At 29.5% G+C, this 18,887-nt stretch overlaps 1 protein-coding gene and 1 long non-coding RNA gene across 6 annotated transcripts; one reads left to right on the top strand and one right to left on the bottom strand.

Annotated features, from left to right (window-relative positions):
• Positions 1–930: 930 nt before the first annotated feature.
• LOC122713993 (rho-related BTB domain-containing protein 1) lies at positions 931–18,714 on the bottom strand. Of its 5 annotated transcripts, none has more exons than XM_043934926.1 (16): positions 10,609–10,929; positions 9,672–10,173; positions 8,453–8,814; positions 7,590–7,693; positions 7,187–7,384; positions 6,424–6,631; positions 5,898–6,140; positions 5,740–5,825; positions 5,396–5,522; positions 5,153–5,287; positions 4,639–4,662; positions 4,055–4,205; positions 3,851–3,981; positions 3,539–3,781; positions 3,309–3,457; positions 931–3,200 (listed from the first exon to the last, which is right to left on the bottom strand). In XM_043934926.1, exons 3-16 carry the CDS (start codon positions 8,630–8,632, stop codon positions 2,966–2,968), a joined length of 2,214 nt encoding a protein of 737 aa, XP_043790861.1. In that variant the 5' UTR covers positions 8,633–8,814; positions 9,672–10,173; positions 10,609–10,929; the 3' UTR covers positions 931–2,965. The 5 variants fall into 5 exon arrangements, with proteins under 5 accessions (XP_043790861.1, XP_043790860.1, XP_043790862.1 ...); XM_043934925.1 differs by lacking the exon at positions 10,609–10,929 and adding an exon at positions 10,251–10,295; XM_043934927.1 differs by lacking the exons at positions 9,672–10,173; positions 10,609–10,929 and adding an exon at positions 17,706–18,714.
• On the top strand, positions 14,943–17,698 carry LOC122713994. Its single transcript, XR_006346551.1, has 3 exons — positions 14,943–15,058; positions 16,438–17,047; positions 17,128–17,698. It is a non-coding gene; the product is annotated as an uncharacterized LOC122713994 (long non-coding RNA).
• Positions 18,715–18,887: the final 173 nt, after the last annotated feature.

Below are 18,887 nucleotides of genomic sequence, written 5' to 3'. Positions count from 1 at the left end.
TGGCGCATAAATATTTAAATTTGAAAATGTTCTCGAATATGAAGATTAAAAATAACTTATAATTGGTCGTAAAATATAAGAAAAAGAATAGAAAAATTAAGTATACGGAATAGTTAAAAATTTAAAACATAAATCTTAATATAGAAACATTAAGAATTGTTAGCCATAAGATTTAATTCATATTAAATTTTTTGAAAAATTGTACACGTTCATTAATATGAAACATTGTAATAATTTTTTATCAATACCTATGTTTAATTCTTAATCTGATCAAATTATTTAAATTTCAGTAACAAATGAATTAATTCGATTCGAAACAGAGGTCGCAATTGCAACAATCATTCTCGGCTTAGGATCGAAGGCTTTGCGAGCATATAAATTTAAAATTTAAAATAAAAAAACACGAATGAATAAGTACATTGAGAAGTTCAAAATTTTTTACTTTAAAGAAAATAACAATAAAAAAGATTTCTATTCATTGATATAAATTATTCTTACCTTAAATTTTATATTTACAATCATTGCATTTATAATTTTAAATGCTCGCAAATGCCTTGTACGCATTGACAAAATGTATTTAACCTAAACTTTTGGGGAATTATGACTAAAATGCATATGAAAATTAAAGTTTTCGATCTCCTATCGCTTTATATCTTCGTTATATAACTGTATCCTTAATCCTACTTTACTGACTTCGGTATAAAATATACATTTAGGAATGACGAAGAATAACATTGACATTAAAATTGACATAGCGTACAAGTGGGACGTTATTCTCACCCTCGCCGAAACAGATATATACATCGCGTATACATTATTTCCGTTAATTTCTTACAAATCAGGCAGTAATGCATCTTATGGCTGCAATTTTTTAATTTTTCTTCTCCTTTTCAATTCGTTTCAAATATTTGAATTTAATAATTTGAATAATTATTTCAAAACTTTACGAATTTATCACGCGTGTTTGTACATGTTTTTAAATACAAGATATATAATGTAAAATTACGAGTCATGTGTATTTGCAAATTTTAATTTTTTCCTCTCATTTTCTCTCATTCATTCACTCATTCAAACATACTTTCATTGCGAAATAATGCAAGGGAATCGATTGAATAATGAATCGATTGAATAATCACGACAAAAAATGATCTAACGAGTATTAAATATTTGTAATACCGACTGCTAATAGTACAGGTTGCTTCATATTCTAATTGAAGATTTATGCATGATCATAACTGGCTTGAACGATGCATAATTACGCTTCTTCGATATACAAGGACCAATTTGTGCCTTATAAAGTACAAGTTGCTAAGAAAATATACAATATACGCGAAGATTCACTCTGACACAGAAATACATCTAACATAACATCGTTCTATATTTTACGAACGGTGGATTCGTATAATTATATAATCATTATGAATAATCGATTCACTCTCATTCTTTCATTATCTAGCTATTAATTATTCTTACCGATGTAATCGCAATTTATAATTCTAAAAGTAACCCATTACCGTGATCGATATGTTGCAGTTTTTATTGGACGATCCTACTTATATCGATTGAACTGCATATGTCCTCATCATTTAATCGACAATTAAGATGAAAATAGTAATTTCACTTAGCCATAAATTGTTATAAAATAGTAGAAATACGAGAGGTCTCCTCGCATTCGAAGAAATCGTAATTTTGTCGCATGGAAACCCAAGAAATGAAGCATGGCCTGTTGTCGGATGCTGTACAAACAATGTAAAAATCCGCGTTGATTTATCATTAATAGTTATTTCTTATAGAACTATATTTACCGCTTAATATAATCACGCTCTATTATGGACTAAAGCTATTGCTCGTTTTCTTCAGTCTAACACGCATCGATAAAAGTACGGCAAATTTTTATCGTCTCTTGGAAATATTTTTCCTTCAGCGGCTTTTTCTGATTCAGATTTTATTCTCCAACATTTCCCTCCTACTCCCTTTTTGTAAAATTAAATTGTAATTTTATTATTAGGGAGAGGGAAGTGGAAATTATAATAATCATTTAAGTAAATACTGTCCAAGATTTCTTATTATTTAGATGCGATATTATTTAGAGCGATTTGGTATAAAATGCAATTCGGATTTGATGCATTCTAAAATTCTTTTTGAAATTGATTTAGAAATTTTCTTGTAAGAATATACAGAAATCTTGAACAATATTAACAGAAAAAATTTGAAAAATCTCAAAGATTTTAACAGCCACCGAAATATCTCTTGTATAAAAATCACTTATGTGATCAGAATGGATGAGCAATTTAAAGCATTCACGTTCTTCACATTCGAAAAACGTGCCGTGCTCATTGACGGAAAATGGGATGCAAGATTTATTTTTTCAACTTATATTGTGATTTATTTTTTTTTCTGCAATTCGTATTTGTAATCAAAAACATATTAAAACTGTCCAGGTGATTCAACATCACCCTGTTTAAAGGTCGCTGTGGCAGCAACGACGAATCGTCAATAAAAGGCACCATCTTGTTTTATTCGCTTACAAACGACGGACGCCCGTTTGAAATTCTAAAAGATCGTACACATTTTAAATAGATTTTTCAACAATATAGATATCAGATTCATCTCCATTGAAATTGTACAAAAGATACAGTTTCACCAATTATTTTGGAATTACAATTCATTTACGTTATTTTTCAAAACAAAGAAAAAGAAGAAACGTACATTAGACAGAAATATTCATTTTCATTGCGTACGACAAACAAGATTGATAAAAAATTAGAGGATCTATTTCCTCTTTTTTTTATCTTTTTTTGCTTTTAGGCATCCTCAATGTGCATAAATTGTTATCGGCGTTTAAATTTTCTTAAGTATAAATTTGTAGCAGTATCAAAATAGTAAAAATGGTGCATATGAAGACCATGAGCACGGGTAGGACCAAAATGAATCGGATTGAGCGGCGTAGGCCGCTGGGCTCTTGTCATACAACCTGTTCACCAGACTCGATCGAGTCGAACAAAGGTCGTTCAGATTGTGGATCGTTGTTCGCTGATGATGCTGTACCTTCACCACCGCTGGAACTTTCTCTTCTAGTTTTACTTGTGCCAGAAAAGCATAAACAACCGGACTGATTACGATTTCTTTTTAATGTTGGCTTATTCTCTCGATCACGTTCCGCTAAACATTTTTGATAATAATCGTAATCTTTTAAATACCTGTTTAACAAAAAAAATAATTCATAATTTTAATTATTTAATTATTTCTAAATATAAAATGAATCAATTTCCAGCTTAAAATCCTGCATTCTAAATGTTATTACATACCACACTGGAGGCCATCGATGCTCATTTAAATATTCTTGATTCTCTGGATGTAAAAGACGCACACTTCGTGGAGACATCTTGCACAATTTGTTATAATTCACGCATAAATAGTTCATACACCAGTCAGCTAGTTGATCGGCGTTATGCAACTGCGACATGCAAATTGGAGAATGAGCTATCAGAAATTGGACTCATGGATCGATGTACTGGTCGTTGAAAGAAGAGCTGACCTTGCACGGTTCCAGTAATCTCAGACAGTTCTCCACGGCCTCGTTTCCCTCGTTTTGAGACAATCTCTCGAGATCTTCGATTACTCTGCTCTCGACCAAGTTTACTAGTCGTGGTAAGCAAAGACGATTTGCCAATTCTAAGAGGTTCAAACATCTGGCAGAGGAAATTGCTGGCACTTCATCCGTATAGAGATAACAAAGCAGTTTGTGAAATGTATATTCGCGTACACCAGGAAACACTATCTGTTCAATGAATTTTATTATATATCAGAACAAACGTTTAAAATAATTTTTAAAAAGAAAAATACTTACTACTTTTGCGCTGCTTTCACGAAAATCACCGGAGAACATAGCTTTCATCACATCGCATCGGGCAGTGAGAATTGCTTTATGGGCTGGAACACTTCCATCATCTAATTCAAATGTTACATCGGCAAAGAGTCCTAAAAAAAATCATATTTTATGATTGAAAACAAGAAATAATTATTTTGAATTAAATTTTTACCAATATTCTACCTTGTTCTAAACAAATATCTTCTAAACGTTGTCTCACTACGTGTTTGTAGCGATTATTAAGATCATTATTAAATTGATCTCTAGTTTGTAGAGTTCCAAGCACCATCAACAATTGCGGAAGCTCCAAGAATTCCGCTGCCTGTCTAATTTCCTGTATGTGAAAGAAGATAAAATTAACCAATATTTTTCTATAATAGAACATGATTATGAAATGAAATTTTTAAAATCCATTTTTAGATTGTCAGCTGAAAAAAAATTAATAATGTTTTCCATGCACCCATGATCAATGATTTAATGATATTTAATGATTCTTAAAAGTAGAAACCTTTTACATAAATTTATATATATTTTATGAATCACAATTAATATATATATATAATTTATATATCATCTAAAATTTGTTTAAAATTTATTTATAAATAAGTAACATGCTAAAATGATAACAAATATGATAATAATCTAATATATTGTAGAAAACGGTGAATCGATATTTCTTTTAGCTAATGTCTATACATTATGCGTGCGTATACAATATCATGTATGTGTATGCTCTTATCAGCAAACATATTTCACATTGTACTAACCAGTAGAAGCCCAATAGGAGCTGTCTGAAAGAATAGAGCCGCGTTAGTTACCGCATACCGCACTGGTAGCATATTTAAGCTTTAAACTTACTATTTGCACAAAGTATTCCTCCAACAAGAAAAATATTTTACTTTACGGCTTTATCTTCGATCCAAAATAGTAAAACCCACCAACAGTATATTTGAATATACAAATATTACAAAATGTTCACACAATTTTCTGGAACATCTACCAATTGATCTAATCTTTAAAAAAATTAACTTATTTTTTCAATAGCTATTTATATAGATTTACCGTAACTATACTTATATAGTTTAAAAGGAAAAGTACAAAACTTATTTAGATTATTATATACATTTATTATATAAAAATTATAAATAAATGTTTTTTTCTTCTATGCAATAATGATGTAAAAAATCGATCTACACAAGTTATTGCATCAATTAAACAAGAAAATTTTAATAATCCACGGGTGTAGTTGCCCGCATAGATAATTCTATCGACGCAACGTACTTGTAGATCGTGATACCGTTTATCCAAGCTGCCCGTATAAATGAACTGCAAACATTGCTGCATTGCCTGCGGCGTAATTAACTTAGACAGCGTAACCACTGTCGTTGATTGCTGCATTCCGTTTGTATTCTCAGTCTATAAATAAATTAAATAGAAAAAGAATAATGATCGAGATTTTATTATAAATTAAACAGAGAAATATTTAATTAGTTCTTATATTTAGTTTCTTATATAGAAACTTACCAAACATACACGAATGTTTTGGAAGGCAGGATGATTAAGATCTCTGGTAGTACCAGTCGGTTTCTTTTGGTTGTCCATGGTGGGCAGTACTTGAAAGCTCGAACGTCGCTTCAATTGTTCCCAAACTCTATATTTTTCATAAAATTTATTTAATTTCATTCAAAATCACTGTATCATATTATTATTATTAATTATTTTTGAATAAATGGTAAGTAAAATAAAATATTTATAATATATTCTATAAAGGTTTTCATTTCTTTTAAATATTAAATATTTAATGCATGTTTCTAAACTAGATCGTATAACTATGCTATAATTTGAACAGATTTACCAGATAAACTTACTTTGCAGGTTTTGATTGATCGATACGAATCAGGCACTCGGTGTCATCATTGAAATCACCGACCGTTGCTTCACCAAACGTACTTACCTTCAGAAGAATAAAAGATGTTTATAAGTAAGATAACAAAATAGTAAAAAAATGATAAGAAATATGAAACACCATGCTAGATTCGCTAGAACTTCGAGGTGTTTGCTCTTGAACAAGTTCCATAGAGAAAAGTCGATGAAATGCAGGCGATGCAGCGGCTAAAAGACACCTATGAGCGGAAAACGTGCAGTTTCCGGCTATTAAAGTCACGTCAGTGTGAACAGGCTTTGTCCATAGTGTCTTCATATTCTCTTCATAAGTGCTTGCGGCTAGACACACTTCCGGTGGAACAGGTTTCGGTGGACAAAATGGTGCCTGAAATTGATAATTAATATTATCAATAAATTAAACTATTATTTTTCAATATTTTGATTAATTCATTTCTTCAATTTATTCTTGAAAAATATTAATTTAATTTAAAAAATATTATTAATATTGAATTTTTTCGTATTTTTTTCATATTATAAATTGGAATCTTCATAGTAAATGAGAATAAATTTTAATCATTTAGATGAATTATTTCAATATAAATTCAATTAATATTAATATAAATTAATTTTTTTTTTTTTTTTAGTAAACTTAATAGAACTTTATATACCTGAAGCAGAGGTCTCTGCACCCTTTTCAAGTTCGTCATCCAAAATCGTTGCTGACGCCTTGCAATTAAGGCAGCACGTATCGAATTTTCGAACACTTCATTAACACCGTAATACGTGAAGACACTGGTCTCGTAATAACAAACGCCAAGTTCACGTGCAACGGCTCGAGCTTGATCGGGCATTACCAGATCGCTCTTCCTCGTAGCTCTAAAAATCATTTATCTCAGTAAAAATAATTCCAAATTAATATCAACTCTAAAGGACATCGCTTATGAAACGTGTTCTTATAAAAGTATTATCCAGAACGATCGTAAAGAAAATCCTGAAAGTCACTATGAACTTTAAGAATCTCTTGAGAGCTTCTGATATGTCAAGGCTCAGTTAATCTCCTTTCATATCACGTGGTATATTTGAATAAAAATTTCATTACCTAAACCAAAATATTCTTCTAATCTGTCAATATGTTAATAAAAAACTCGAAGTTTCGATAATTCTTCATAATCGCCAATACACTCAATTGACAAGAAAAAGATAGTTTCTGCTTAATAAGAACAGTGTATCTGATCGGGAAAGAATCATGGAGCATCTGTGGAATCAATACTTCGACACACTTCGCCGAAGAGGTCGATCGTTAAAGAAGCATCAATGCATTTGAACGAGGTCCAATATAGAATGAAAAAATCGATTTGAGAAAGGTGTGTTGCTTCTAAATATGGAAAAGGAAAATGCAATTTAACATAGTTGTTGATAAAGATAACGTACCTCACGAACGGACTTCGATCACGAAAATAGCTCAAATAAGTTTCATCTCGATACATGTAACGCAGATCGTTCTTGCATCCCACTAACAGCACGGGGGTCTGCGGGCAAAACCGTCGTATTTCTGGGTACCACATCGCCTTGCAATTCCGTAGCGAAACGGGATTGGTTATGGAGAAACATAGTAGCACGACGTCTGATCTGTATTTATAGAATTCGATTTTTTAATTAATTATAATAGCATTTATAATATTTAATAATATTTTTTATTATTTAAGAACGAAAAGAAAAAGAGATAATTGCAAAAATTGAAATTTATTTTTTTGTTTTAGTGGAAAAAATATGAAATCCATGATTGAAAAACAGAATAGAAATTTGTTGAGATAATTATTTGATATAATTTTACCTGCCGTACGCGAAACGTCGATCTTTTTCGTGATCACCAAATGTGTCCCAAAGTCGCAGGGAGACATTCACGTTATCGACTACTTCCCAGGATCGTTCTAAGACCTGATGGATTAAAATAAATCATATTTTTTTTATTTTTGTCATATTTTCACGATCATAATCATTTTTGATATCTATAAATAAATTAATGAATGAAAACTAGTAGATTTATAAATGAATTAACTAATAGAAGTCATATATAAACAAGAATTCTTATTAATAATAAAATATGACATTTGTTTAAATTAGACATAAAATCTACACTTTCATGAAGATGAAAATACAATATAGAAATTCGAAATCTTCTAGAATAATAATTTTAGAGTAAATATTTATTTCCAGATTAAAAATTCTGAAATCTGAAACCCATTCTTCAATTGCAATTTATTACTTATCCATTATAGCAAATGCAATCTATATGCAATCATTCATTTTTCAATATTGAAGAAAAATATTGATCAAAGAACAATTGCAGATTAAAATTTTTCATTTATTTGTACAATTTCTACAATTTTTATACTTTCTTGTTCAAATAATTCTTACGACTTTCACTTTAAAATCTCGATGAAATTATTAATATAACTAATATATTAATTACTTGAATTTCAAAATTAATTTTCTTTTTCGTGTGCATAGGTCAGGAGGGACAAAATTGCAAAAGCAATTACTTATCGCAGTTAACCATGAATAAGTAAAACCGCAGATATCGAATCTCCAGATACTCTATTAAAATCATCGCAATTACCAAATTGAACTCCTACCGAATGATTTACGGACACCTACAACATATTAGCACAATTATCGACAACCTCATGAACTTACGTCCTTGTATATCCTGTACTGGTCGATGGCCCAAACGGTGGGCACGTGAGTTGTCAAAAGTTGCGAAAGTGACACGTGTTTATTGCAGGCCCTTGCGCATATCAGCCTGGTCTTTCCAACTGCCGTGTCACCGACGACCACACACTTGACCAGTTCCTGATGCGGCTGCTCATTGTCCATCACCGACAATCACCCCTTCTCATCCAATACACCCACCCACGTGCCAGGTCGTTTGAACACGCGGTTACCTCCGTTGCTACCGTTCTGTCGATCGAATGGCGCAATGTCCACATCCGATCTTCACAAAATCAAAGATGATGCCGCGTGTCGATCCTCGCGGTCCCTTTCTCAAGCTAACAATGCTGAAATTTATACATATACCGTGAATAACAATGGATTTGCACATGATGTTCTTAAAAAAATTTCCAAAAATTATCTAATAATTAGAAATTAGAAGAAAAAAAATTATTTAAATACAAACAGAGAAATATAAATACGTTCCACATAAAGATCTTCGTTGCTTGATATAATTGTATAATTGTTGAATTGTATAACATACTTTGAGCCATGTATTTGATTATTTGTTTGAGATGGTTTATGATTTTTTGATGTTTTATTTTTTTCTTTTTTTTTTAAGATTAATTGGATTTTTGTAAAAGAAAGAGATTTTGGACGTAAAATAATGCAAGACAAATGCAAATACAAATTTGAAAATGTGAAGTGAATCTTATGAGAAATTAAGATTTAAAAGAAAAATGTAAATTTAAGATAAATCAGAGATTTCCAATTTTTATAAATTAAACTATAATATAAAAACCAGAAGTCATTAATAAAATTCATTTCAAAGGATTAAAAGTTAACTGAAAAGTATATTACTTTAATGCAAAAGTAACTACCAACCGTTAAAAATCTCAAATAATACAAGATTTTATTTTTCGTTGCATCCTATGTATTTCAAAGACTTTAAAACAACGAAAAGATTCCAAAACAAAAATGAGATCAGATCTTGAATAGAAAAGTATTTCAATGAACTCTTGAACAAAAAAGTATTTCAATGAACTCTTGAACAGAAAAGTATTTCAATGAACTCTTGAACGTGGGTCTACGCTCCAAATTGGCGTTTCAACGCAAAATTAGTAAGTCGCTGATAACGATGCAGACACGTGCAGACATGATGTCGTTCGGTCACGTAGGCGTGAATAGATTATTTTAAGCTTACGTGCAATGTTCAGACGTCCAGGCACCGTGAATATATATGTATACGCAGAATGCCTATTGATTTGACCCCGCAAGCGCCTTCACTATATTTAGTATCGAACGTTCGTTACTTCAACCTCAACCTTAGCCTATCACCTTAACCCTGAACCGAACTATGGACACAAGGGATTTGTCCTGTTCGTGGATGAAGTTTGAACCATCGACGGTGTATAGAATGACACTGTCATGGATGGTATCACAGTGCTTTTTAACCGAACTTCAAACCTTCGCTTGGTCCGGTTCGCACCAATTTTCACCGAAACTTACTGGCTTCTAATTTATACTAGGCACGAAACCCAAGATATTTTCAAGACAATTTGTGACGTTCGGTTCGGTTATACATAGATTAGGTCAATCCGAATGTGGAAACGGTAGAGATCTTGATTCGTCACGAAATACTTGAATAGATTAAACGTTGATTTCCTTTGCATTTAAGTAGATTGTATATTATCTCTTGTAATCACCTTGAATTAATATTTTATTATTAATAATTCAAACAAACAAATTAAAAAATCAATTTTCAATGAAAAAAAATTATAACCTCAAATTTTTTCAGAAAAAATGATAACAAGTTATTAATTCTTTCAGAATTTATTTACAGATACCTAAAAAAAATCAATCATTAATAACAGAAACATTTTCTTATAATTTTTTTATAAAAAAGATAGAAAAATATTAAATAAATATATTTATTTAATTATTTCTATTACTAAATTAAGTAATATTATAATGTATGTTGTATGTATGCAACATTGAGCATAAAAAGATTAAAAGATCTCTATCAAATTAAATAAATCTATTTTTCATATTTGATCATTTTTTCTAAATGGATTTTTTTTATTTGCATAATGTAAGCACATATTTAACCAAAGAAAAAATTTAATAAGATCGAAACTTACATAAAAAGTATATCAAAAAAATAAACAGATATATTATATTTACAATTCGATCAATTAACTGTCAAATATGAATAAGAGTATAAGACAGGTGAGACAGTCGCATGACAGGAGAAGCAACGTTATTCCGTCCCTGGCTATGCTATAAAACCTATATTTTATGCGGACACGTCGATAATCACTAGATGACATGTTTATAACATATATGCAGAATAATCACCACATCATGATATGAAAATCACATATATGAATGCGAATAAGAATTCTTTATTTTAAAAATTAGATTATTTGTAAATATAAAATAAATACTAATTCCTCAATTATTGAAGATTTACTATCAAGTCATCTTATTAATTATCTAATAAATATGTATCTAAATATAAATATTTAAATAAGTTTGACGTATAAATTTAATAATAAAAACTATTTAATATATAGTAAAAGAAAAGAAATTTTTTGTTAAAGATAAAAAGAATATAAATTATTAAAATAATTACTCAAAAAAAAATAATTTTGCAAGTCAATTGTATACCTAACAGTCAAGAAAACTTTCCAATAAATCATTAAAGAAAAAGAAAAAAAAGATCGAATTTTAAAGAACACGACAATCGATAATGGCAGCAGTGCGGTCGAGAATCGTACGATTACTTATGCATCGACAATTAAATATCGTTTCCATTGTCGCAACTCATATTACAAGTTACAAGTTGTTGTCGATTTCTCGCAAGGTCTTATCGATCTGCAATAGCTCGATTACGTGACGTATGAAGATTGTAATGAATTACCGAACGATCGGAAATGATCAACGATTCGAAAGATGAAAAGAATACACATTTGAATTTATTGTGCAATTATTAATTTAGAAATAAGTGCAGAGAATTTTTATTGCAAACAGTTGATTTTTAATCATATGTCATGATTATGATTTTCCATTTTAATATTAATTTTTTAGATCTTAAAAAATTGAAAATTATTAGCTAAATTTTATAGGTTAAAGATTAATAAATTCTGTTATATAAAAAAAATTTAAGAATAAAACAAGAAATGATCTACAATGAATTTTTAAATTAATTTTTAAATTAAAAATCAATTGATTTTTTTAATTTTAATTATAGAATAATATTTATATGTAAAATAAAAAATTACATTTTAAAGAATTGATTGCCATTTTTATAACAATTCTTTGGATTTAGATTCATTATAAATTCTATAAAATTTAAAAATTGTTTTGTATTATTTATTTAATAAGGATAAATATTGTAACTTATAAGAGTATAAATGTTATAATTTTATACATTACATATAATTATTTTAAATTACGCTAAAAACTAAAAAAAAAAAAAAATAAAAAATTAAAATATTCTTTTTACATTAAAAGAAGATATTACTTAATTATTATATATGTAAATAAATAATACAAAAAATAATAAATATATATAAATATATACAAATACAATAAATATACATAAAAAGATTAACACTAAAATCTTGTTTCTTATCTTCAAGGATAAAATCCATCGATTTTTTAATTTATTATCTAAATTCCTATTAATTCTTAATTCTATCTTTCTTATTCTATTATTATTTATTTTGAGTTATTATTTAGATTTTATTTACGAATGACATTAGTCCATAAATGTTAGCATTCACTCGTTTTCGTTTCATTTCAGCAGGGTGAACGATTAATTTCGAACGGTTCATTCACGATGAGAAACACTTTGGGTATTACGCAGCAGCTTTGAATGAAACTTCCCAACTAGGTCGAGGTTCGGTAGGTATCAGAAAATGATTTCAACCGAAAAGCATTTAAACTTTCGATATATTTGAAGAAACTGATGATTTCCTTTTCCCGTAGATTTCAGGCAGCGTTATCTCAAGGCCTCGTTATCTAAGATGAAGGAAAAATTATTTTGCGTGACGAGCTCTTGAATTAATCATTTAAAGAGAAGTGAATTATGCAAATGTATACATATAGATAATTGCTCATGAATAAGAATTCATCACAAGAGAAATAAACAAATTACGCTTTGTATTTTTTTTTTTAAATTCATTTCAATTTACTAATATTTGTTCCTTTATTAATGTTCACAATATATGTTCACAATAATTTTTGAGACAATTCTTGACTTTTAAATCGTATATCTTCAATAATGATTTTTTATAAATTTAAATTTTTCTTGTTTGATTCATACATAACCTATTAACGATCTTCAACTTCCATCTAGAATTATATACAAAAAAATTCCTTTCTTTAAAATATATACAACAATTTCTCTAATTCAGAATATTATATTGATTAGCCTACTATTATAATAATCACTCTAATTTTCGACTAAATTGAATAATTTTATCGAAATCTGTTTTACTGCTGAAAGTAAACTTCAAGGTGATATGGACATATATTGCGTGCAGAAAGTCCGTTGACGCATTGCAGAAGAACAAAATTGTCGAGAGGTCAGCAAAATGAACGAAAAGAGGTAAAGCAGAGTATAAAAAAGAAATGAAAAAAAGAAAAAAGAAAGAAAAAAGAGAAAATGATGGCGCATTTGAACCGACGGAGAAACAGCATTCGTCCCTGCCCGGCCGGTAAATCAATTTCGTCGAAGGACAATCCAAGAGTCCGAGAATTGCAGCGGGGTCAACGAGCCGCGTAGCGGCCGCATTAATTAAGTAAACGCTGCTCCTATTGCCGACCTCTTTTAACGGCTAATCGCTTTCGACGCTCACGCGATTACGTTCGCTACTCTTCATCGCTATCATTTTCAGACTGGAATACAATTTAGAAATCCTAACTTAATCATTTATGCCATCGAACAATTAAGTAACATACATCACGACATTCAAACTATTATTTATGGCTCAGAATAATAAAAATAAAATTTTCATTAAACAAACATATTTCTAGTATGTTTTTTCAAGAATTAAAACATCAAGAATTTAACAAAGACATATTTTTCGAATTAAATTTCGTTTCGATATTAAATCTTTATTTTACATTTATCATGTTATCAAATGTTAAGTGAAGTTGCTCGTTATAGATATATCAGCTGTTGACGCACAACGGGACATCTATCAAGATTGGTTTAACAAGATATTATCATTGATGGAGTTATTTTCTATCGAAGAGTGAAATTAGATAAATTAGATTTTCTATAAAGATGTGATAGGAAAAAATTCACGTGTGATCGCTTCGAACAACGTATTACGCCAGAGACATAGCCTGCACGCAGTGTGGTCTCTTACATAAGTCAGAACAAAGGTTAGACAAAGAGATAGAGAACACTGATATGAATAGTTGACACGTAATGATGTTTTCGCATGGATTCTGGTTTCTCTCGGAAAATAAAACACTTAAATAATTCTTTAACTTTTATAAACAGCAACAGTTAACAATCAACTGCAAGATTGATGTGTCAATTGAATGCATCTAAACGTATATGTATGTTCTGCGTCATTGCAATGTTCAAATTTAAATTGTTTCACTTACCAAATTAGAAGATTGATTTATTTGACAAACGATTCTGATACTGGCAGTGCTCTTGTTTTTATTTTTCTGTCTTCCAATATATATTCACTCAAATATCACGCCAACAAATCGGCACAGAAAAAGACGTTTCATCAACGTACACTATTCAATTAATACGAACATTCACGCCGGTTTCTTCGGGCACAATGAAATGCGAGACATGCGACAGTTTCGACGCTCGTACCGTCTATGTCCGCAACGTATTGCATATACCACTTTGCATAGATGAAACGAATCTTATAAATGCACGAAATCACGTCTATTTACACGCACTGTGATATTTAATGGATTTAATGTGATATTTAATGGACAGTGTCTCTGTTAAAGAAAGACGAATCCATAAACTCGTGTTCCATTAACGTTCACGCGAGTTTATGATACGAAATGAAAAACGGGACGAACGAAGTGACAAAAGTGAGGTTACGTAGGTCCAAGTTCGATGATACAAGCCTTATTGAAACGCAGTCTGATTAGTCAATAATTTTCACCGCAAGTTTCTTTCTTTTCCTTCTGTCTCTATCGTCTTTCGGATCGTGACAATGGACTAGAAGCTGCAGCGGCACGCTGCACACCCAGGACGCACCACGCAAGTTCCAGCTGACGTCCTGGCGAATCGAAGTGGGGAGCAGATGAAGCAGTCGAGCGTGGTAAACAGCCCTCATGGATTTAGATCAGCCTTCGTCGTTCAACGGTCCATCACGTTTCGTTTTAATATTGACATTTGGTTAAACAATCTGTGATACTTTTTTTTCTTTTTAAATGTAATACGTATTGAAATTTAATCAAACATTTTTAATAATTTAGAGATTATGAAGATTGGAATTTCGTGAGATTCTGATTGGAAAACAAAATGGGATTAAATCTGGATGTCTTTTATAATCTTTTGACTAATATGGCACCTATAAATATATATTGAAAAGATTAAAGGTAATTAATCATTAGACATTTACTATGAACGGTTATAGATATTAATTTTTCATAGTGAATATGGATATAGTATAGTATAATTTTTTCCAAGTTTTTATTCTATATTTCTCTATTACTTAATTGATAAATATAAAATATAAAATATTGAATGAAAAATTTAATAATAATTCATTACAGATAGAAATTTATGGTTTGCATACAATAATTATCATTATATTAGATTTTATTTATTTTTTATTTCCAAAGAGTTTCTTAAAAATTAAAGAAGATTAGTTATCTTAAATTATTCAAAATAAATAAAAAAGATTGTGCATTATTATTGAACGAAATTTTATTTTGATAAGAAAATGGAGTAATAACTTCAAATAAATAGGAAATGCATGTTCAGATAATTGATGATAGTTAATATCCTAGAAATAGACTCCTAGGTAAATATATCCCATCATTTCGACAATGCACATGTGCACGTTCAAAGGATCAGCTCGATTGTTGACGATGAATTCTCTATCCCTCTAAATCAACTGGAGGAAGAGAGAATCAAAGCTCCAGGAAGGGAGAATCATCAAAACAGAAAAGGAGGGAAATATAGGCATTGAAGAGAGTTCAAGCGAGAGAAAACAACGAGTAGTCGACCAATCATACAACATTGAATGAACTCGTCTCTGACTCCGATGTGTCTTATTTAGTTCCTTTGCTAGTATATCACCCTTTTATCTTTTTATTCCTAACTTATCTATTTTAGAGAGATTTTAAATGTCATGATGTCAATGATTTATATCATAACACTTAGTATTTAATTATAGTTATTAAAAGATTTTAAAGTATGATAATGATTTATCTTGATACAACATTACTTGTGAAGTGCTTAGTATATTTTTTTTATAAATTAAAATAATAAATATATGATTGTTGTCTTTTAAGAATCTAAATTTTTTTAAAAGAAATCTTAAAGAATTTAGATTTTTTCAAATCTAAAATTCTGTTTTATAAAATATAATTTATTCTATACATATATTAAAATTAATTTTTCTATTTTTTGAATTTAAAAGCAAATATTAACGAGCCAACTGTTTCGAATTGTGAATTAGGAAAGTATTTGACTTTGATCATCGAGATTATAGGACTTCGATAAAGGGATATCAACCGGCAAGTTACGCAAAAAAAAAAAATCGAGATGTGAAAATAAAAAGCATTGGAACGGTTGGCATCTGTTTCACGCGCATGCTAACCTCGCTCATGACGTCAGAGGGTGAAAAATCAATCCACCCTTGTACAGTGCGGCAAGATAGGATTGTATATCTGGCGGCCACAGTCGCCATCATTAAATTAATCGAATTAATTGTACTTGTCTAATCGATCGCCCTTGGGCCAATTTTCAGTTTTAGAATTCTAACGATCGATGATGTTTCGGAGATTTTTCTTGGATTTCTTAGATTGGATTTTTAAAAGGAAGATGCAGAGATGATTATTGAAATATTTGACAGTATAAAGAATTTGTTGAATATCGCAAAGAGACGATGATAGAGAATCTTAATGTAGGAAAAATGACTGCTTAAACTAGAAAAGAAAAAAGAAGAAGTGGACAACTTAATTATTACTCAATGCAACGTGGCAAAAAGATTTCCAAGTATGAAGGATTGAAATAGTATTTTTGCTTACATTTGTAAATTCATTTTATGAAAGTTCTGCAATGAAATTGGCAATGAGTCTGGGAACTATGATTACGTAATAGTTATGAATGAATTTCATTGTAATATTGGTTACTTTGGGAAGTTATTTTGGGAAATAATATTAAAGCTTCAAGAACCCAAATTACTTTTGAAACTATACTCTACTTTGAAGATTATAATATTTAAATTGGTTTATAGACTATAATTGAATTTTCATTTTTTGAAAATTTATTTTGAAACTTGTTTATTTGATTTGCTTCAAAAAATTGTTTGTAATATTATAAAATTGAAATTAAAATTGAAAACGACTGTTGCATAGGTAAAGAAAACATGAAACATTTCGTTATGCAATCCATTCAAATAGTACTATTTAATCGATTAATTAATTGTTCGTTCCAGCTTGTTAAGACATACACCCATGTAATTGGAATAATGCTTATATAATGCATTATTTCGAAAACATAAGAAAAATTTTAGCATAATGCATAAATTTCAAATTGCGTGATATAGAAGGCTTGAAAATGACCAGGAAAATATATTCCAGTGAATTTTATTAAACGCTGAATGCTTTATTCCATTTCAATCGCAATGCACCTTTTGCGCAGTAATTGAATTGAAACGCTGACGTCGAATGACTTCGAGATGTTGCGCCTTCTTGCATCTTTTCATGCATTTTATATTTTCTTTTTGTTAGAAGGAATAAGATAAAAGTTATAAATCTAATAGAACTTTGATAATTTGAGAATTTCATTATCTAAATTGAAATATTAAAGCAAAATGCAATTTCTTTGCAATTTTTTATTTATTCAAATTAAAATATTATAACAATGTTTAAAATCTAAAATTCATTGAATTCCTTTGAACATTGAGGTTTGAGATATATGCAATAATAATATTTTGTATTCTTTGTTTTCTATATTTTTATATATATTTTTTTATTTGTAGATGATATTTTTTTATATTGGTGAAACGCTTACCTGTTATCCACGTTATACGACACGTTTTCGATCCCGAAAAAATGCAATTTTTTCTGCGTTCCTCGCAAACGACGTTGCACCTTCGCATGATAATTGATAACAACTGTTTTTCCTTTGTGCCGGCTTATAGCTGTCGTGGATCTTATACTCGATGTCTGACTACGTGCGATTCGCGACTACGAGCAAACAATCCGCAAGATTACAGCCGAAAGGGATTTCTGCATTGCTGTTGTGCCTCAACTTGGGCTACCATTAGCTCATCAAGTCCGTTAAACGAACACGAAAGAAGACAGACACTGAGGTGGACTTAAGTGTTTGAAGTTGATTGTTAAGTAACAGTTTAAATTGTATATAGGACTGATAAACGCAACAACTTAGAACACGTTGCAATGCGTTATATCTGGTATAAGTGGTCGTCGAGTGTTAAGATCGAATATGCATTTATTTTTTTATTTAATTGATATTTTAAGTTGATATTTATTTATTAATTATATTTTTATTTTATCAATTACAAAATAAATATTTTTTTAGGGAGATCATAAGATATGATAATTGAAAATGAACTTCTAATTGCGATGAAAAAAGTCGAACGAGATTTCGAATTTTTTTAAGAAAATTGCCTTTTTAAAAGAGATAGAAAGTATTATAAATAAATTTATAATAATTATGAATGAATTGCAAATGGTTTTTTCTAATAGAAATTAAGAACGATTTTAAAATGGAATTAATTTCATACGAATTAAATGGAAAGATTATGGTAAGATTAATGACACGACTGAGAAGTGCATTTCTGCATTGCACAAAGAATTTCAGATATAATGTGAGAAGATTATGAATATATTTATATATGTGTGTGATTGAAAAAGAGAATAAGATGAATTCGAGCCTGAAAAACATTTTAATAACCAAAAGATAAGTTTAATGAGCCAATAATCGTTGAAAGTGTTTTTATTATAAAGTCAGATTTTTTTTTTATATTATTTTTTTTTTAGTCTCCATCCAAGTATAGAATTTTAATGATACAAGAGAAATTTGTAGAAAAAGTGTATATACATTGATTTCAATGATTTTTAAATATATTATAAAAATCAATATTATAAAAATTTTTTTAAAAATTAGATTATGAATAGATTCTATTAAAATGATTCTGTTAAGATTTTAATCAATAAGTGAAGGAAAAAA

This window comes from Apis laboriosa, unplaced genomic scaffold, assembly GCF_014066325.1.
Source record: "Apis laboriosa isolate Shangri-la unplaced genomic scaffold, ASM1406632v1 scaffold26_cov146, whole genome shotgun sequence".
Classification (NCBI taxonomy): domain Eukaryota; kingdom Metazoa; phylum Arthropoda; class Insecta; order Hymenoptera; family Apidae; genus Apis; species Apis laboriosa.
The sequence above is the reverse complement of the archived record's forward strand: the minus strand, read 5'-3'. Positions and strand labels throughout refer to the sequence as shown.

Coding starts and splice junctions, on each gene's coding strand:
- LOC122713993 (XM_043934927.1), bottom strand. CDS start 8,632: ATGGACAATGAGCAGCCGCATCAGGAACTGGTCAAGTGTGTGGTCGTC. Junction 7,385..7,589: donor CGACGTTTCGCGTACGGCAG/GTAAAATTATAT, acceptor CTATAAATACAG/ATCAGACGTCGTGCTACTAT. Junction 5,826..5,897: donor GTTCTAGCGAATCTAGCATG/GTGTTTCATATT, acceptor ATTCTTCTGAAG/GTAAGTACGTTTGGTGAAGC.